A 21321-nucleotide genomic window follows, 5' to 3' on the forward strand; every position below is an offset into this window, starting at 1 on the left:
TGGATCCTGCTTCTGATTTTCTAAGGTTTTGAGTCTAGAAGAGCAAAGCAGAGCGGTCTAAAAAGGTGCATACTCAACCCACCCCAAGGGTTGCGCCTTTTGCCTGGGCTGAAACACTCACAGGATCACATTTCATCATCAGGCAGAGGAAAGTGCTTTCTTCCACCAAACTGGAGTGACGCATTACACATATTGCACCCTTGATAAAACAGCACCCGCCTGTAGGTCCCTTGGGGTTACCAGGATGTCCCAGACCTCCCTTCCCCTCTTCTTCATTCACTCGTTCTCTATTTATTGAGAGTTCATGTGGCCCCATGCCTGCGCTAGGCATGAGGGATTCAGAGGGGAAAGACACAACCCTGCCATGTGGAAGACAGACACATTATCAGATTTTATATTTGGAGTACTTGGAGGAACATGGAGATGTACCAAATGCTGTAGGAATGAGGAGGAAGGGCACTAAAGTGGGGGAAAGGAGAAGTCAGGGAGGACTTCCTGGAGAAGGTGATGCCTGAGTCCAGTCTTGAGGGAAAGAATTAAGGTTAAAGGATTAGTTCAATGCTGGAATAGCATTAAACTCTCTGATAGGCACTCACCTCACCAGATACCAGGCATTGTGCTAAGTGCTTTGTATGTTTCAACTCATTTAATCTTCACAAGATCCTATGAGGCTATTTAATATATGAGGAAACTAGGGCATAGAGAAGTTAATTAATGTGTCCAAGGTCCCCAGCTGAGAAAGATTAAGTGCTGAAGATCCATACCCTGATGGTCTAACTTTAGGATCTATGACTATTTTGCTATCCTGCCACTCAGAGGGAAGCCTTCAGGGTCAGAGACTATATCAGAGCTAGAACTTACTAACGGTGTTTTATTTTCATGGTATCACTTGGAAATTTCTTTTGTTTTCCACATACAGTAGTGATATAAAGTACATTTATTAAAGTACATTTAAGTTTTTATTGTGATAGAATATACATAATATACAATTTTAAGTGTACAATTCAGTGGCATTAGTTATGTTTATGATATTGCACAGCCATCACCACTATCCATTTCCAGAATTTTTTCATTATCTCGAACAGAAACTCCATACCCATTAAACAATAACTGCCCATTTCCCCCTTCTCTTAGCCCATAGTAACTGCTATCATACTTCCTGCTTCTGTAAATAAGTACCTCATGTTAGTGGAATCATACAATATTTGTTCTTTTGTGTCTGGCTTATTTCCCTTAGCATAATGTTTTCAAGATTTAACCATGTTGTGGCATCTGTCGGAATTTCTTTCCTTCTTATGCGTGAATCATATCTCATCATAGGGACATCACTTTTTGTTTATCCATTCACCTGTTGATGGCTGTTTAGGCTGTTTCCACTTTTTGGCTATTACAAATAATACTTCTGTGAACATACATGTACATGTTTTGTTTAATATGTTTTCAGTTCTCCTGGGGACATATCTAGGAAAATAGTAACTCTATGTGTAATATTTTGAGGAATTGCCAAAGTTTTCCAAAACTCTTGCACCATGTTATTCCCACCAGCAATGCATCAGGGTCCAATTTCTCGACATCCTTCCCCACACTTGTCCATCCTGTTTTAGTATATCCATCATCAATGGGTATAAAGTGGTATCTCATTGTGGTGTTTTTTATTGTTTGTTTGAATTTTCATCCAATTATTTTTTAATTGACAAATAAAAGTTGTATGTATGTAGAGTGTACAGCATGATGTTTTGATATATGTATACATTGTGGAGTGGCAAAGTCATGTTAATTAACATATCCATTAACTTCATATACTTGCCATTTTTTGTGGTAAGAACACAAAATCTACTCTCAGTAATTTTCAAGTACACAGTGCATTGTTATTAACTATGGTCACCATGATGTACAAGAGATCTTGAACTTATTCCCTGTCTAACTGAAATTCTGTACCCTTTGGCCAACATCTTTCCAATTCCAACCCCCCAGTACCACCCCACCCTAGCCCCTGGTATCCACTATTCTACTCTCTACTTCTATTAATTAGTTCAATTATTTTAGATTCCACAGATAAGTGAGATTGTGCAGTATTTGTCTTACCGTACCTGGCTTATTTCACTTAACATAATGTCCTGCAGGTTATCCCTGTGGTCACAAATGGCAGAATTTCTTTCTTTTTTAAGGCTGCATAGTATTCCATTGTGTATATATTCCATGTTTTCTTTATCCATTCATCCACTGATGGACACTTAGGTTGTTTCCGTATCTTGGCTATTATGAATAATGCCTCAATAAACATGAGAGTGCAGATATCTCTTTGACTTACTGATTTTGTTTCCTTTGGATATATACTCCATAATGGTATTGCTGTATCATATGGTAGTTCTATTTTTAATTTTTTGAGGAACCTTCATACGTTTTCCATAATGGTTATATTAACTTAAATTCCCACTAACAATGTGCAAGAGTTTCCTTTTCTCCACCTCCTTACCAACACTTGTTATCTTTAATCTTATTTATAATAGTCCTTCTAACAGGTAGGAGGTGATATCTCATTGTGGGTTTCACTTGCATTTCCCTGATGGTTAGTGATGCTGAGCATTTTTCATATACCTGTTGGCCATTTGTATGTCTTCTTTTCAGAAATGTCTATTCAGGTCCTTTGCCTGTTTTTAAATCAGGTTATTTATTTTCTTGCTATCGAGTTGTTTTAGTTCCTTCTATATGTTCCTTAGATGTTAATCTCTTACCAGATGTGTGGTTTGCAAACAATTTCTCCCATTCCATAGGTTGCCTCTTCACTCTGTTGATTGTTTCCTTTGCTGTGCAGAAGCTTTTCAGTTTGATGTAATCTCATTTGTCTACTTTTGCTTTTGTTGCCTGTATCATTGTGCAAAAATGATTTATATTTCCTTAATGGCTAATGGTGCTCAGCACTTTTTTAATGTGTATGTCTTCCTTAGAGAAATGTCTATTCAAATCCTTTGTCCATTTTTTACTGACTTATCTTTTTATTGTTGAGTTGAAAGAGTTCTTTCTCTATCTAAAATACAAGGCCTTTATAAGGTACATGATTTGCAAATTTTTTCCCATTTCACGGGGTGTCTTTTCGCTCTCTTGTTGGTGTTCTCTGAAGCACCAGTGTTTTTAATTTTGATAAAATCTAACTTTTCTATTTTGGGGGTTGCATATGCTTTTGTTGTCATATCTAAGAAACTGTGATACATCCAAGGTCACAAAGATTTATGCCTATGTTTTATTCTTAGAGTTTTCTAGTTTTACTTCTTATATTTATGTCTTTGATCCATTTTGAATTAATTTTTTATGATATTAGGTTAGAATCCAAACTCATTCTTTTTTATGTGGCTATCCAGTTGTTCCAGCACCATTTGTTGGCAAGACTATTCTTTCCCTGTTGAATTGTCTTGACACTCCTGTCAAAAATCATTTGACCATAAATGTATGAGTTTATATCTGGATTCTCTATTCTATTCCATTGATCTCTATGACTATCTTTATGCCATTACCACCCAGCCCTGATTACTTTAGCTTTGTAGTAGGTTTTCAAATTGGCAAGTGTCCCAGTCTGGGCACCCTAGGGAGACTACATGTCTACAAAAAAATAAAAGTAAAGAAATTAGCCAGGAGTGGTGGTGTATGCCTGTAGTCTTAGCTATTCAGAAGGCTGAGGTAGGAGGATCACTTGAGCCCAGGATTTGGAGGTTACAGTGAGCTATGATTACACCACTGCACTCCAGCCTGGATAACAGAGCAAGACTTTGTCTCTAAATAAAAATAAATTGTTTTAAATGAAAGAAAACAAAAAATATTGGGACGTATCAATTATCCAACTTTGTTCTTTTTTAAGATTGTTTGCCTATTGTTTTGCCTTTTGTTTCTATACAGATTTTAAGATTGGCTTGCCAATTTCTGCAAACTAGAGAGCTGGAATTTTGGCAGAAATTGCATTGAACCTGTAGATCAATTTGGGGAGTATTGCCATCTGAACAATATTAAGGTTTCCAAACCATAAACATGTGATGTCTTTCCATTTATTTAGATAATTAATTTCTTTCAATGATGCTTTATATTTTTCAGTGTACAAGTCTTGCATTTCTTTGGTTACATTTATTCTTAAATATTTTTATATGTTATTATAGCTACTTTTATTTAAAAATATATAATGTTTTAGAGGCAGTTGAATTCAACCCCTTACTGTATGATCTTGAGCAAGCCCTTTCATTTCTCTGCCTCTCAAAAAGTTTCTGTGCTATAAAATGGGGAAAATAATCTCTACTTCAGAGTTTCAAGAGCAGGAGGAAATGAAGAAGTGCCTATCACAGTACCTCGCACATAAGATGCTTTCTCCTTCTTTGCTCCATTCATCTTATGAAACCTAAGACGATAAAGCATTTTGTTCAGAAGTACACTTGCATTGAGTCACTGCAGAAACTTTCTCCACAGCATTCTGTGTACTGAGGCATAGGCTGACCTCCAGAGTTGAAGGAGATTTGCTAAAGCTGTGCTCCCCACCAAGGCAGACAGTGGGGAGTCTGCCCTTAATGGCGACAAGGCAGATTTTCTATTGTTTCTCTGCAAAAGAAGAAAAGACATTAATACTTACTGGTCATGACTTTCCTGTTCATAACCTCATTTATTCAGCATAGACCTGTGAGGTATGTTTCAGTTTTTTCCATGTTTCAAATGAGGAGGCAAAGACTCTGAGTGGTGAAGTTACTAGTCAAGGTCACGCAGTCATTAAGTGGCACTGCTGGGACCTGAACCTTGGTCGTCTGGCCCAGGCCCAAAGCTTTTGCCTTTGCTTTGCCTGTGAGGGCTTCTTGGTCTTAATCTCATCATTCCAAGGGAGGAAGGCGCTCCTCTGCAACCCCCACCAGGGCTCACAGAGTTCACCGTTGATGGGTAGAAGTTCTTCCTTCATGCGAGGCATCTGGAAGGAAAGCAAAGTCGAGGGCAGGACTTTTCTTTTTTTTTTTTGAGACAGAGTCTCACTCCGTCACCCAGGCTGGAGTGCAGTGGCGTGATCTTGGCTCACTGCAAGCTCTGCCTCCCAGGTTCACACCATTCTCCTGCCTCAGCCTCCGCAAAGTTTTCAATGAGGGCATTCAGGGAGTCTGTGCACTTGGATGGGAAAATATACACCTTTTATTCCTTTACTTCTTACTGAAATGTAGCCTTTCCTTTAATTTGGAATGTAGACAACAACCCTTAGGAGTGTTAGCACCTGTGACTTTGTCACCAGTAGAAATTGAAAAGACTTTTGTATATATTCCACTTGCTACCAATATCATGAATATTGTTCATGTTCCTGACTACTTCAAGATTATGGTTATTTCTTGACTCACTGCTAGATCCTGTTATTTAATGCAGTAATAAAGAATCATATATACCACTATATCCTAATGTCTTGTCTAATATTGTAAGAACTCCAACTAATAAAATGGACTTCCTCTGTAATTCTTTGTATTTTTTATTCTGAGAGGGATCCATAGCATCATTAGAGCATCGAAGCAGTCTACCTCCTGGTCTAAAAAAAATAAGTGGAAAGCAAGATCTCAAAGAACCCATTGACCTAAGGTCAGACAGGTGGTCATTATTTTTCCAACAGAGTGTGAACCAGAAGCTGAACCTGTTTTCTTCCACTCTTTTTCCCCAGCAGAGGTCCGGCCCAGTGGGAGACCCATCAACACTGCCCGGGAGCCACCGCTCACCCAAGCCTTGAGTACGTATGGTCCAGATCATTGGCTCAAGAAACTGGTGTTACTTTTTTCACACAGTTAGCCAGAAAACACGAGTTGCTGAGAGTTGCTGAGTGCCTAGAGGAAGGGCATAAAAACTATCTATAAATCTGGATGGCTTTCCCTACCCACCTCCCCAGCCCAGGCAGACTTCAGAAGAAAGTGAGCCTGAAGGAAGCAGAAACTTCATCTGGAAGAAAGAGCCAGCACCTTCCAACTGGAAGCTCTGGAACTGTTGATTACTACAGCCCCTCCTGGCATAGGACTGGCCAGTGTGTGGTCATACAAACACATTGACCCAGGCCATACCCAGGGAGCTTCCTGGAAATGGTTACAGTTTAAGATAGGTCTGGGGTCTTTCCAAGTATCACATCCAGAACTGGACACAGACTGCAGATGTGGCCTGACCAATACCAAATTCTTAGAGACTATCACATCCTTTCATGAACCTTCTACTTTTATTTACCACATTAGCATGTGTATTATGCAGGAAACGAGGCTAGATTTGGCATCAGAAACTCAATTTGAGTACCATTTTGGTCACTGACCAGCTGTGTCCTTGGACAAATGAGCTTCGCCTCTTAAGCTTCAGTAAAATAGAGATCATAATAATTGCCATAGAGAATGATTACATGGATAAATGACAATTTTAGTAGCTATCACTGATTAGGTGCTTTTACACATGCAACATCATGTAACATACAATTTACAACACTAGTCATTTAACCCCTAGAATAACCCTGATAAGGTAGATGGGATGGCCACCATGTATAGGAATACAGGCATAGCCTATACAGGGAGAAAGTTAAGGCTTTTGCACATGATCAGACAACTGATAAGTGACAGAGCTAAGATTAGACTCTGGGTCTGTCTGACTTCATTTGCCCATGTTCCAATTCACCATGCTATACTGACATGTCAGTTTTCTCTCTCTTCTCCCCTCTTCCATTTCTCCATCTTTTAAACAACTTTCCTTTTCTCCTTCCTTCTTCTGTCACTCCTTTCTAGTTCCCTCTCTATATCTTTTTAAATATTTTAATTTTAATTGACAAATAATAAACATATTTATAGGGTACAATGTGATGTTATTCTATATGTATACATTATGGAATAAATAAATCAAGCTAATTAACATACCCATCATCTCACCTAATTATCATTTTTTTGTGATGAGAACATTTAAAATCTACTCTTTTGGCCGGGTGTGGTGGCTCACACCTGTAATCCCAGCGCTTTGGGAGGCCAAGGTGGGCGGATCACCTGAGGTCAGGAGTTCGAGACCAGCCTGACCAACATGGTGAAACCTCATCTCTACTAAAAATACAAAATTAGCCGGGCATGGTGGTGCATGCCTGTAATCCCAGCTACTTGGGAGGCTAAGGCAGGAGAATTGCTTGAACCTGGGAGGCAGAGGTTGCAGTGAGCCGAGATCACACCATTGCACTCCAGCCTGGGCAAGAATAGCAAAACTCCATCTCAACAAAAAAACTACTCTTTCAGCAATTTTGAAATGTACAATACATTCTTATTAACTATAGTCACTATGCCATGCAGTAGATCACCAAAACTCATATCTCCAGTCTAATGGAAACTTTCTACCCTTTGACCATCTCCCCATCACCCTCCACTCTGCCCCAGCCTCTGTAACCATCATTCTACTCTCTACTCCAATGAGTTCAACTTTTTTAGATTCCATATATAAGTGAGATCATATGATATTTATCTTTGTGTGCCTGGCTTATTCCACTTAACATAATGTCCTCCAGTTCATACATGTTGCTGCAAATGAAAGAATTTCCTTCTTTTTAAAAGCTGTCTAGTATTCCATAGTGTATGTATATATACCCTTTTCTTTATTTGTTCATTCATTCACCGACACTTGGGTTGTTTCCCTATCTTGGACATTGTGAATGATGCCGCGATGAACATGGGAGTGGATATTTATCAGTTCCCTCTATCCATCCACTCTGAGACACAAGACGAGAAGAGGCCAGAGCATTCTACCACCCTCCTCACATGGTAGACATTGGGGAAAGGAAACAATCCCAGTGAGTGGGATGGGATCAGTCATCAGGCTACCCCAATTCTGGCAGCACACACAAAGTCCCTCTCACATCTATTTCTCAATTCCTCTAGTTCCTGGGGATGTTTTTGCCAAGAATTCCCTGTGGAAAGGGGCCTATGAATACCAGGGGAAGAAGCAGCCAGCCATGCTCAGAGTGACTGGCTTCCAAGTTGCCAACAGCAAGGTCAATGCCACCATGATCGACCACAGTGGCGTGGAGCTGCACTTGGCTGGTAAGGAGCAGGCCCCTCTATGAAAGCCGGGAGGATGGATGGGCACACACCCTTGGCAAGGATGAGCCTAATGGCATTGCATCATACTGTCATGCAAGGCTCAGACTTGTCTGGTGGTCAGGGAAGAGGAAGTGTCTATTCATCTTTACATGATAAAGCACTGTGGACTAAAGGGAAATGTTTAAATGGCAAATATTAATAACCTGAATATATAAAGAACTCTTATAAACAAAGAGAAAAGACTGATATCCCTAAACTGAACCAAAAATAGGGGCAGAGACTTCCCAGGATCCAAAGTACAATCAGTCAACAAACAAAAGAAAAAATATTTTTCAGCAATCATCAAAAAAAAAGTAAACTCAAAATGTCATTTTCCACTTACACCATCAACTCAGAGTGTTTTTAAACAATAACACTTAGTGCAGGTCGGGTTCAGCCATGAACGCCAAATTCTAAAATGGTACCATTCTGGGAAAACAATTTGGCGATTTGTATCAAGATCCTTGCAAATGATTGGACCCATTAATTACATTTCTAACAATTTTTATCATAAGAAGATACGGAAGGAGTCAAACATTTATGAATAAAGGCTGTTCCCATTACAAGGCCATTTGTAGTATATAAAAACTGGAACTAGAAAATTTCCCTAAAATAGAGAAATGGATATTTTAATGATAGTATATCTACTAGATGAAATATTATGCCAGTGTTGAGGGAAATGCATTCATTATAATGTATTTAAAATATGACTCCAGTGTTTTAAAGGAAAATATTACATTCATAAGAAAGAAAACTGGAATAATTTACAGTAACGTGGTTATTTCTTAGTAAGATCAGGAGAGATCATTTTTTCTTCATGCATCTCAGCATTTTCTAAAATTTTCCCAATTTTCAATCTTTCTATAATCAGAAAAAGTAAGTACCTTAGAAAATAAGTGTTTGTTGAATGGATGGATAGATAAGCAAATGTGTGAGTGAATGAACATATTAATGCACAACCCCACATAAAATCCTATCTACGCATTCATACGTGCACACACCTACGCAACTGCAGGATGACATTTGCTCATTTCACACATGATAATAGACATGTTCACATGCTCCCATGCCCAGGACCTCATGAACTATTGCACCCATTGAACTATCTATGCATTAGTGGACAGATTAAAAGACAAAATCATATTCTCACACATGCCTGTGTCAATAGCATCACAACCTCAACCCGGTAATCCAATTATTAACATACATATGCATATATTAATAATTCTTGCATATAACCACGTTCAGCCTACACAAACCCACATTCAACACTACACTTACGACTTAAAGGGATGTGGAGAATGTTTATATCAACATCTACACATGAAATTCCATCCAGAAACTTACACCCACAAACCCACAAATTTGAGTTTTGAAATTTTCCCAGATCTTTCATGTGTAACACCTGAACTTTATTTCCCAGGAACTTACAAGAAAGAAGATTTTCATCTCCTACTCCAGGTGTACCAGATTACAGGGCCTGTGGAGATCTTTATGAATAAGTTCAAAGATGATCACTGGGCTTTAGATGGCCATGTAAGTTCAGCAAACTCACCTCCTCCCCTGACTCCCAGATCACTGGCAGGGAAGAGGAGGACAAAAGGGTGTGCAAACCCCTAGGATCAATCTGGAAACTTGGGAGGAGGTTTTCTGTGGGGCCCTGCCTAGGAGCAGCAAGAGGATCCTCATCTGCTAATGAAATAGGCAAAGGAAAAGATTTTAAAAGACAGAAGACTCAGAGTCCAGAGGTTCACCACATTCAAGAGAGTTGGAGTAAGTTCTGTTGTTTGAACAGAAAGCAAGGGATGGAGGTTGGGGGCAGAGGGAATTCAGGCTAGTTGAAGGTATTGATGTGGTGGGTGGGAGCTGGAAGAAGGCAGTGAGTCTCACATGACTACATTGAACTTCTCCTCACACTTGAGGATGCAGATTGTGAGTGATTAACACAGCTTGAGAGACCAGGACACGGCAGAGGGATAGGACTTTCTTGCATTCCCTTGTGGAAAAGACATTCTATTCTGGGGCTTTCTTGAGGTGGAAGCTGGATCTCCAGTGACACTTCTCTGGCCATACCTTCCTGTTTCACACATAGTGGAGTTGAGCATAGCATCCCCTACCATGTCCTCCACTTCTCTGTCTTGGATTGCTGGAGCTAGAAGAGAAAGGATAGAATGAAACGAGAGGTCATGGTAGACCACAGTAGCAGAGAGCTAGGGAGTCAGTGCATTCTCATGGACAGGACCAGCTGGTGGAGGACTGTGGCATAGTTGACTTTGCTTTATAAACACATCAGGAGAACCAAATGGCTTCTCCAGGGGCTGGCACATACAGGTAGTTCCTTGGTAGGCCCAAGGGTATCTGTAGGTCCCCTTCATAATCCAAGTATGGGCCAGCTTCAATCATCGTGGCCCAAAAGCTGTGCAGGAACAATAGACTCCACCATCCAGGAGGGTCAAAGTTGGGACATGGAGCTAGCAGTGCAGGCCAGGGGAAGATGAGGATGGGGATCCAGAGGGCCAGGAACAGCTGGAGCTACTGCCTAGGACGCCAGACAAGCGTGGAGCCTTTCGATAGCCAGCAAGGTGTGTTTGCGGGGACAGCTGCGGAGGGCAGACAGAGGCTGCTCCTAGCCATGGAGCATAGGTTGGGAGTACCCAGGAGCGCAGGCATCCTCACAGCATGCCCTCAGCTGCTGCGGCCCCAGACTGCACATTTGGGGGTCTGCATCTGTCACATGAGCATCAGTGGCAGGAGTTATGTCCCCAGCTACGCCCCCTAAAAAATTAATAGCTCTTAGAACTGTGACGAACTCTCCAATACCTTTAATCTGCAAGGGACATTTTCAGCATGGTTCTATGTGTTCCATAATGCTCCAAAAGGTGGTTTTTCATCACAGTAATAACAGCTACCGTGCATGTAAGGCCTATAAATTAAGTGTTCTGAAGTATTTCATCTTTATTAACTCATTTAATCCTTACAGCCACCCTATGACATAGGTACTGTTACTATTCTCATTTTGCACATGACAAACTGAGGCACAGACAGATTAAGTGATTTGACCAGTAGAAAATAAAATCTTCCTCCTACCTCATACATGTAGCTGGTGCCCCTGCCCCACCCCGGGCTCCCCGGTCACACCCACCCTTGCCTAGGTGTGGGCAGAGAACAAACCCTGTGTGTCAGAGCAGCAGGTCAGTGGGTGACCTGCTGGGCAGCGTGTATGATGAGAGAGGAGTTCTAGATCCTTCCAGCAGCCTCCCACCTGCTCTCTGTGCTCCCCACCATCACAGGTCTCGTCAGAGTCCTCCGGAGCCACCTTCATCTACCAAGGCTCTGTCAAGGGCCAAGGCTTTGGGCAGTTCGGCTTTCAAAGACTGGGTAACTAGTGCTTGTCCCCCGGAAGTGTGGGCCCGGGTGGGTGGGAGAGAAACCGTGTGTGCCGCGGTCAGGTAGAGGACTGGGGAAGTTGAACAGTCTGAGGCGGGGGTGCTTTGGCCTCTTTGGGATCAGGGATGCCTCTTGAGATTCTGACAAAAGCCATGGAATATCTCTCCAAAAGCAAACACATGTGCATAACCCACTCAACCTTTGACAAAGTTTCCTGCTCAGACCTGGAGAGGAGAGCCCCCAACTCCAGGGACATTGGCTCTTAGATACAGCCCCCAGCCACACCCTCCAGCCAGCCCTGGGTGTCACCCCTGCCTCAACAAACAACGACACTGTGGAGTGTCTTAGAGCTCTCAGGGTGCCTTGACTGTGATGTCGTTTCTGCCCTAGCCCAGCCCTAGAAGACTGGTTTTGTGCCCATTTTACAGATAAGAAAACTGAGCGTCAAGCCCACTTCCCTCCCTGGTCCTTCCCTGGCCTCTTTACCTAGCATGCTTCCTGTCATCCATGTCAAACATCCACACCTTGGAGCCTTGTCCTGGCCCAGAGCCTCCGGGTGCCCAGCCTCAGACTCTGGTGGGGAGAGGGGTCTGGTTTCTCAGAAGCAGGGGAGGGGGAAACAGGAGGCAGCCGCGGGTGCGTGAGAGCCTCTCTGTACCCCAGGCACTGACACCTCCCATCGCCAGGGCCCTTGCCTGCCAAGGCAGTCCACTGCACGTCCTCTGGCTCCGAGCTCCTGAAAGCTTCTCTGGACTGAGCCACGGTCTGCCCCCACCTTTCCCACCCACACTGCTCCTCCCCCGGAGTTGTCCCAGCTCTGCCCTCATGAGCTGCATGGACTGAGACCACTGTCTCCCACACAGCACCCTTCACCTACTGCAAGACGGCCAGGCACGCTGCAAAGGTCTTAGAAAATCACAGTTTTTGTTCTGGCTCCACAGCAGACATCCTGTCCCCTCTCAGAGCCCCAGCCCCTCAGTTAGCAGGGTGACTACTGGGGCCACAGTGTCTACTTGTGTTCTTCTGAGCCTTCCCAGTCTGCAGGGGAGGGGGAGGAAGGAGGAGAGGCAGCCTTCCAGAAGGAGATGCTTCAGCTTCAACCAGAACAGTTGCACCTTCATCTGTCTTATATTTTGTTGTGCCTGTAAAGTTTCATCTGATAGAAGGCTGCTACAGCCAAAAGAACTTTAGAGATTTCTAAAGGGCTGCACCCTTGTAAGAGTTTCTGTTGAGCCACAGTTTCAGGCTCCTCTGCGGATGGTCCTCTGGGTGCCATCTGAGCAGCACAAGGCAGATGCATGCAGGACCCTGCCCCCAAGGACTGAGTGTGCACGTGGAGGCAGGCGGGCAGCCCTGGGCACACCTGCCTCCCGTGCTGAGCAGGAGTGAGGAGCACCCTGAGTGGCAGCCCTGCTTCCCAAGAGTGTATAGTCGGGGAGGGTAGCCAACGGAGCCTCAGACTGTGTCTTGTGACTTGACTTTTCTGCTTTGGGACTTTACAGACCTCAGGCTGCTGGAGTCAGACCCCGAGTCCATTGGCCGCCACTTTGCTTCCAACAGCAGCTCAGTGGCAGCCGCGATCCTGGTGCCTTTCATCGCCCTCATTATTGCGGGCTTCGTGCTCTATCTCTACAAGCACAGGTACCGTGCAGGAAGGAGGCAGGGCGGGCATCAGGCAGGCCTCCCTCTCTCCCTCCAGCGCCCCCCGCACCAGACCCCTAAGCCTCTCTGTGTCGCTCTTTTCATGCCGTGGTCACTTCCTCTTTTATCGCCAGGAGAAGACCCAAAGTTCCTTTCAATGGCTACGCTGGCCACGAGAACACCAATGTTCGGGCCACGTTTGAGAACCCAATGTATGACCGCAACATCCAGCCCACAGACATCATGGCCAGCGAGGCGGAGTTCACAGTCAGCACAGTGTGCACAGCAGTATAGCCACCAGGCCTGGCCGCCACCACCGCCACCGAGAGCCCCGCCTCCAGCAGCCGGTGAGCAGGGGTGTGGGAGGAAGACAGGCCATGACAAGCACAGACAGGGACCTATGCGTGCCAGGGGCTCCACCCAACGGAGTCGCACACACCACACAGACACACCCAGTAAGAGGAGACCTGTGCACTGAGCATCATTGTGTAACAGGCACTGAACCAGGCCCTTTATGGATCTAATATATTGAATCCCTGCATGCCCTGTGAGGTAGAAGCTTGTGGGAGCCCCATTACAGATGAGAAAACTGAGCTGCATAGAAACTAACTTGAGCAAGGTCACACAGCTCAGAAGGGGTGGAGTCGAAATCCAATCCCAGGCTGACTGGCTCCAGAAACTGTGCTCCTCACCCCTGGGCTTGGCAGAACATCGGCATGTACTAGTCTGTTTCTCTCTAGAGAAACAGAACCAACTGGATATATACATCCTCTGGGTCGAAGTCAAGCCCTGGAGATCTGTAGAGCTATACAGAGATGCACATATATCTGTGTATATAGGTATATTGTGTATATATATACATTCATACACTATAAACGCAATACATATACCCCATATCAAGATATATCCATACCTATCCATCTATATATAGATATGCATCTCCGTAGAGCTATATGTAAATGTTATATAGAGATAGAAATATAAATAAATATATATTTAGAGAGAGAGATTCATCTAAGGAATTGGCTGGCAAGGTGGAAATCTAAAGGGCAGGCCAGCAGGCTAGAAATTCCAGCAGGAGTTGATGCTGTCATCTTGAGTCCAAAAGCAGTCAGAGATGGAATTCCTTCCTCTTTGGAGCACCTCAGTCTTTTTCTTAAGGCCTTCAGCTGATTGAACGAGGCCCACACACATTATGGAGACTCAAAGTCTACTGATTTCAAAGTTAATTTTATCTAAAAAGATACCTTCACAGCAATATCCAGATTGGTGTTTGACCCATCAACTGAGCACCATAGCCTAGGCAGGTTTACTTACAAAATTCCCCACATTGAGCACAACAGAGGGGAGGAGCTCCCGGAAATATAGACAGGGGGCAGACACACCCACATGTGTACACGGTCATGCACACACACACACACATACGCATACACGCACACAGGCATGCATCTGACAGGCCCACTGGGAAGGAACTGATGAATCTAAAAGGCACTGCCTCTTCCTCACTGTGTCCTCCTTCGATGACACCCTCACCTCTGGGACCTGTGACCCTTCAGGAGTTGCCCCAACACGATGTCCAAGCTGCACCCCTCTGAGAACTGTCTTCTCCCACACATCCCGCTTTCTGGGGATAGGCAGGTGCCCCCTCTCAGGTCCTGTGCTGAAGGACTCTGGGGAGAAGAGTCACAGAGCCAGCCAGGTAGGGATTCCCAGTGAGGGCGGTGGAAAATCCGCCAAGTGGGCCACCAGCCAAACCCAGGGCTAGTGTTGCGCTCCCTCCCCACGCTCCTGTGCATGGCTGCTCACGTGGCAGATTCTCCCAGCCACACACAAATGGCAGTGCAGCGAGGAAACAGGCTTTTATGAGGGTGCCTGCAAAGGCCACCAACGGGGATGGTGGGGACAGTTCCTGCGGAGGGGGTTACAAGAGCAGCAAATGTCATTATCACTGCCCAGCCCCTGACGTGCTTTACTCCCTTTCTGCCTCACAACTCCTGGAGGATTTCACAGTTTCAGCCTGAGTCCCAGATGGTGAGTGAGTCAGGGACGCAGCAGATGCAGCTCCTGAATACAAACAATTTATGGAAAGAGCTTTTCCCCATCTTTTTACGTCTCTCCAAAACAAACATTTAAATAAGGGTTCCCCCTTATTCCAGTGGGATTGTTTTAGCATGCCAAAATTACTCCTCAAGTTTCATCTGTATGCCCAATCTTTATTTTTTCCTTCTCAGAACTCTTATCAATAGAAGGCAAAAGAGAAAAAGAAAAATCCCCTCTGATGATGTAAATCGGGGCTTGGAGATGATCAGTGATGAATCTGATTCACTGCATGAATTATTGAACAGTGTAAGAAAGAAACAAGAATGCCGCTGACCTCCACACAGTCACTCTTGCTCCACACCTGGGTTCTGCTGGGTTCCAGGTGCTGGTGTGCGCCATGCTGTCACCTCTGGGTTGGCTGGGGTTGGTGGCTCCACATCTGGCCAGCCCTCAGCATTGGCCCCTTGCCAGCAGGCTCTGAACCCACTGCCCAGCCCACAGGTCTCCAGCAGGGCCCCTCTGACCACTTCTGCCCACAGCTGGAGCACAAAGAAAGCAAGAGCCACCCTGAACAGACACACACACATTGCAAATGAGTGACTAGATGGTAATTTTTTTTTAAATAATGCCAAGGAGAAAAGCTGAAATTAAAATAAACACCCTACTAAGGAAGCAACGAGGCCTGTGCGGTCAGCGAGTAACAGGGCAGGGGAACAGGGCTGTGTGATGATGTTTGCCAACCCTTCCTCCATTAAAAAAAAGTATCAAAAATGAGATTTCACAACTGTGTCACTACAAAAATGAATATAATCCAGCCTGGATTCTTTATTACAGAGCCATTATTATCCTAGTCATTTTTTTTCATCTGATTTTGAAAGAAACTAAAATTAGAATGTTTTCCTGGGTTCCTAAAAGTATGGTGGCCCCCAAGCACTGGGCCTCCAGGTCTAATGGCGAAGTCGGCCCTGCAAGGGAAAAAGACAGAAAAATACATGTTCTGCTGCACGTATTCCCTACCTACCCCCATCCCCAACCTGGGAAGATTAAAAATCAAAGTGAAGATTGAGGTGACTCATCTCTTTCCCGCTTGTGCCTTCTTTTCTTTGCCGCTTTGCTTTTCCTCCTCTGCTCCCGGCCCCTCCCCTCCCACTGCCTCTTTTTTCTTTGCAAACTCAGGTGTGATCTGTTTGTTCCCAGTTCCCCAGGGGGCAGGAAGTAGGCTCCCCTGAGCACAGTGCCCAGTGCCCATCTTCGTTCGTCTCCCTGCCTGTGTCTGCTACTGCTGGGACTCAGGCCCTCGCCCTGCCGCCATCTATGCCAGTTACCCTGGAGAGGACTCCTGCCATGTCCTGAAAAGGCAGAAGAGGAAGAGGGGCTGCAGACAGAGGAAGAAAGTTTATGGATTTAAAATAGCAAAGCAACTTGTGGATCTGTGTGTGTGTGTGTGTATGGGCCTGATCACACACAAACACACACACCTCTCCTTCATTCACGTCCCATGGAAGAGACCATAAAGGCTTCAAAACTAGAAGTGCGCATGAAGGATGCTTCATGCCCTGTTCCCCACACAGAGAAGAGATGAAGAGGGGGAGGTACGGTCAGCTTTCAAAACAATATGCCCCCCGCCCATCCCATGTGTGAGGACATGGTGACTCGGTGACTGTAACAGTAGGACACATCCCATCATGTGGTCAGAGTGCAGAAACCCGGTCAGCGTGCAGAAACCAACTGTCTGCTGATGAACAGCCCATCTGCACAGCGGCAGCAAGGATTACCCCAAGGGCAGGAAAAAAGTCTTTGGAAATAGATTGAAAATCAGTTTCTTTATTTTTTTCAAACACTATTTTATTGAGTTCTAAACCCAGTGGATTAAAAAGTCATTTGGGTCCTGGGAAGCACTGGGAAAGAAAGGAGAGCCGGGGAGGATAGGGCAGGAGTCTGGCCAGGAGCCCAAGGTCAAGTCTGGCTGTCAACTGACAAAGAGAAGAGAAGACAAGTCTGTGGCCCAGACAGGATGCCAAGTCTGGGGGCAGCAGCAGGGTCCTTGAGAGAACAGGGGAGCAAGCCTGCCCCAGTACCCAAAAAACAATGGCTATCATGTACTGGGGTTATTCTCTGTGCCTGACACTTTACCTATAGTATTTCTAGTCTGCACAATAACACCAAAATGTAGGATTTGTTATTCCCCTTTGACAGATGAGAAAACAGAAGCCTGCAAAGGTAAAGACAGAGTTAGGAAGTGTGGAGTCAGAATGCAAACCTAGATCAGTCTGCCCCAAAGTCCACTACACCAGCTGCCAGAAACTCTGTTCTAGAAGGGGCAGCTAAGAAGGGAGGAGCCGATGAATCTCTACAGTAGCACTGTGGCCAGGTCTGGAAAGCCAGGCAAGACACCTGTTTGTCCTATCTGGGTTCTGCTGTCTCCGCGTAGGCAGCTTCGGGGCAAGGATTCAACTCCCCAGGCCTCCCACGGTTGGTGCTGGCTCCTTGGCTCCCAGCAGCCGCTGACCATAGCCAGCAAAAGACCTGGCAGGTCCTGAATCAAAACAACAGAGTGGCTGAAAGTCACACCCTCTCCAGCTCCTTGCAAGTGGGTTTGATTTATTTTGACAGCTATATTATGCTTGGGTCATTCATGAATCCCATGAGAATTGTTGGGAAGTTCATGAGTTTAGGAATCAAAGTATAACATTTAGGGCCACTTTCTCTGTCCTCGGGAAGGCCCCCACAAGCTTAAGCCCCTGTATACGTGTGACATGCTGGCCTCAGAGATTCATGTCACATATTGAAATAACAAATAGAAATGTGCAGGAGCGGAGGGACAGCGACACCTGGTTCTTAAGCAAATTCTAGATTGGAACAATTAGAAGATCTGACTGATGTTAAGAGTGGCCAGAGGAAAGTGAGAGGCGTCCATTTCCAGCAGACACAATGGAGGCTGACAGAGGCAGGAGCCTACCCCTGGCCACACCACCTCTGGGACACGGCACCCCCTGGGCCTGGAGGGAGAGGGCCAATCCAGACACACTCACACTCTCATCTCTTTCCTTGGCTGGAAACAAGTACAGGAAGCTCCCCTCCCAATTTCTTATGCTCCCTTCCCCCTTACACTCCTCTCCTTCGACTGCTCCCTTCCCCCTTCTTATGCCCCTCTCAGACCACCCAGCGGACGCCTATTCCCGCCCCCCACCCCTCCCCTGCGTCTCCTTGTAAAGTTCCATGAGATGCTCGAGGAGCACCTGCTGGTGGGGCACCCAGCACTCTGCTGGGCATCACCCTCCGCACCCCTGGCATTTCTCTCCACCTCCAGAGGCTTGGAAGGGAACAGGGCAGATGAGGCCCTTCACCCACCATCTACGCCATATACCCATCACCATCCCATGAGGAAAAAAAAAAAGTAAAACAAAAACAAAAAAAATCTTTTGTACAGAGATATATTTTTATTATACAAAGTTTGTACAGTACCAAAAAAGAAAAAAAAAAGGTGTAAATTTTTTTTCATTATTGTAGGTAAACGGTAGTGGAAGCCTTTTTTGTAAATGTAATAAAATGTATAAATATGGTTTTCAGAAAACATCAAGTGCTGTAAATATGTAATCTACACACCTTCTTGGCCTGTCTGCAGTATATACATTTAATTTATCTGTCTCTGTATATGAGGCTTCCCCCTGGGGTCCTGCATTATGGTACTTTCCTGAATTTGAAAGCAATTTTAAATTTTTTGAATTCAAATAAAATATAAATTTTTGCATTGGTTTTCTTACATTTTTATGGCCTCTTTCATGACTAGGGGCAAGTGTTTGTTGGGAAAGGGAAAGAAGGACATATTTTCACCTAAAATCCAAGGGTAGAAATATGGGAGTCCATTTCTTAACTGCATTGTGTTATCCCTGCTACATGTTGGAAACTCTGAGCAAAAATGATAGTGCATACCCCACATAAAAAAAAGTTAACTCAAAATGGATCAAAGCCCTAAAATTATAAAATGCTTACAAGAAAACGTACGTGGAAAACTTCATGACATTAGATTTGGCAGTGATCTCCTGCATATGACATCAAACGTATAGGCAACAAAAGAAAAAACAGATAAACTGGACTACATCAAAATTCACAACTTCTGTATATCAAAAGATACAATCAACAGAGTGAAAAGGCAAGCTATAGAATGGGAGAACATATTTGCACATCATATATCTGATAAGGGGTTAACATTTAGACTCTATAAAGAACTCTTATGAAAGACTTGAACAGTCATTTCTCCAAAGAAAATATACAAATGGCCAACAAGCACACGAAAAAATGCTCAACGTTACTAATCATTAGGGAAATAATCAAAGCCACAATGAGATGCCATCTCACACCCATTAGAATGGCTACTATCAAAAAATAATAAGTGTTGGTGAGGATGTGGAGAAATTGGAACCCTTGTGCCCCATTGGTGGGAATGTAAAAAGGTGCAGTCACTATGGAAAACAGTATGGCGATTTCTCAAAACATCAAAAATAGAATTACCATATTGTCTAGCAGTTCTACTTCTGAATATATACCCAAAAGAGTTGAAAGCAGGGTCACAAAAAGATATGTTAATAGCGGCATTTATTAAGAAATGCCAAAAAGTAGAAGGAACCCAAATGTCCATCAACAGATGAATGGATAAACAAAATGTGGTACATATGTACAATGGAATATTATTCAGCCTTAAAAAAGAAGGAAACTCTGACCCATACTGCAACATGGATGAACCTTGAGGATGTTATGCTAAGTGAAATAAGCCAGTCACCAAAAAAAAAAAAAAAAAAAAAAAAAACAGATACTATGTGATTCTATTTATAAAAGCTACCTTGAGTCATTAAATTCATACAGAAAGTAGAATGGTGGTTGCCAGGGACTAGGGGGAGGAAAGGATGGGGAGTTACTGTTTAATTAGTATAAAGTTTCAGTTTTATAAGATGAAAAGTTTCTGGAGGCCTGGAAGCCCTACGCGTTCTACTGGTTTTAAAACGAAGAGCTCAATTGACACCAGGTATGACTTGTCAGTCTCTACATTCTCTCCTGATGGAAGAGTTTTTTGAGTTGAATATGCTGTGAAGGCTGTGGAAAATAGTACAGCCACTGGACTCAGATGTAAAGATGGTGGTGGCTTTGGGGTAGAAAAGGGAGTCTTCCTAAACTTTATGAAGAAGGCTCCAACAAAAGACTTTTTAATATTGATTGGCATGTTGGAATGGTGGTAGCAGGTTTGTTGACAGATGCCCCTTCTTTGGCAGATGTAACAAGAGAAGACGCTTCCAACTTTAGATCTAGCTTTGGCTATACCATTACACAAAAACATCTTGCAGACACAGTTGCCATGCATATACACTCTGCAGTGCTGTTAGACCTTTTGGCTGTAGTTTTACAGTAGGGTCTTACAGCGTGAACAACAGGGCACAATTCTGCAAGATGTTTCGTATGGTTATTGGGGCTGTACCCTTGGCAAAGCCAGGCACGCTGCAAAGATAGAAAATAGAAAAGCTTCAGGTGAAAGAAATGACCTGCCATGTTATTGTTAAGAAGTTGCAAAAATATTTACATAGTATATGATGAAGTTAAGAATAAATCTTTTAAATTAGAACTCAGCAGGTTTGGTGAATTAACTAAAGGAAGAAGACATGAAATTATTCCAAAAGATATAAGGGAAGAAGAAGAGAAACATGCCAAGGAATCTTTGAAGGAAGAAGATGAATCAGATGATGACAATATATAACATTTACTCCAGCATCTATTCTATTTTAAATTTCTGCTACAGTCCCAGGTTAACATTTAGCCCCCTGTGGATTATACACACTCACTAACCAATTTTCATTAAATGTTTGTATTGTGAAAAAGGAGAAAGAAAAGTTCTGGAGATTGCACAATTACGTGAATATACTTAATGTACTTGATGCCACTTAACAATGGTTAAGATGATCAATTTTATGTTATATATATTTTACCACAATACAATTTTTTAAAATTTATAGTGGAGGCCACATCAGCTCAGACCAAGAACCTGGGGACAAAGAAGTTGCTCCCCTCAGGGTTGGAGTTTGGCTTGGACTGAGGAGCTCAGGATCTGAGGACCGCAGTCTAAGGGCAGGTGGGCTTAGGCAGTAGAAACTCCATAGCAGAGAAAAGCCAAATCAAGGAGGGT

General features: G+C 43.8%; 1 protein-coding gene and 1 pseudogene across 4 annotated transcripts in view; both read left to right on the forward strand.

The window, feature by feature from the left end:
- Positions 1-18857, forward strand: part of CSMD2 (CUB and Sushi multiple domains 2) — a 643557-nt gene extending 624700 nt beyond the window's left edge. The window contains exons 59-65 of one of the 4 annotated variants that reach the window (XM_016958744.4): positions 5663-5728; positions 7881-8042; positions 9505-9617; positions 11372-11459; positions 12971-13109; positions 13244-13456; positions 16326-18857. In XM_016958744.4, coding sequence (XP_016814233.2) covers positions 5663-5728; positions 7881-8042; positions 9505-9617; positions 11372-11459; positions 12971-13109; positions 13244-13403 — 728 coding nt within the window. In that variant the 3' untranslated portion in view covers positions 13404-13456; positions 16326-18857. The remainder of the gene's footprint in view (positions 1-5662; positions 5729-7880; positions 8043-9504; positions 9618-11371; positions 11460-12970; positions 13110-13243; positions 13457-16325) is intronic. The other 3 variants (XM_016958727.4, XM_016958733.4, XM_016958736.4) reach the window with 3 other exon arrangements.
- A 1066-nt stretch (positions 18858-19923) lies between these two features.
- Positions 19924-21028, forward strand: LOC100612362 (proteasome subunit alpha type-3-like; annotated as a pseudogene).
- The last annotated feature ends 293 nt before the right edge of the window (positions 21029-21321 follow it).

Source organism: Pan troglodytes, chromosome 1 (assembly GCF_028858775.2).
Source record: "Pan troglodytes isolate AG18354 chromosome 1, NHGRI_mPanTro3-v2.0_pri, whole genome shotgun sequence".
NCBI classification, from domain to species: Eukaryota; Metazoa; Chordata; class Mammalia; order Primates; family Hominidae; genus Pan; species Pan troglodytes.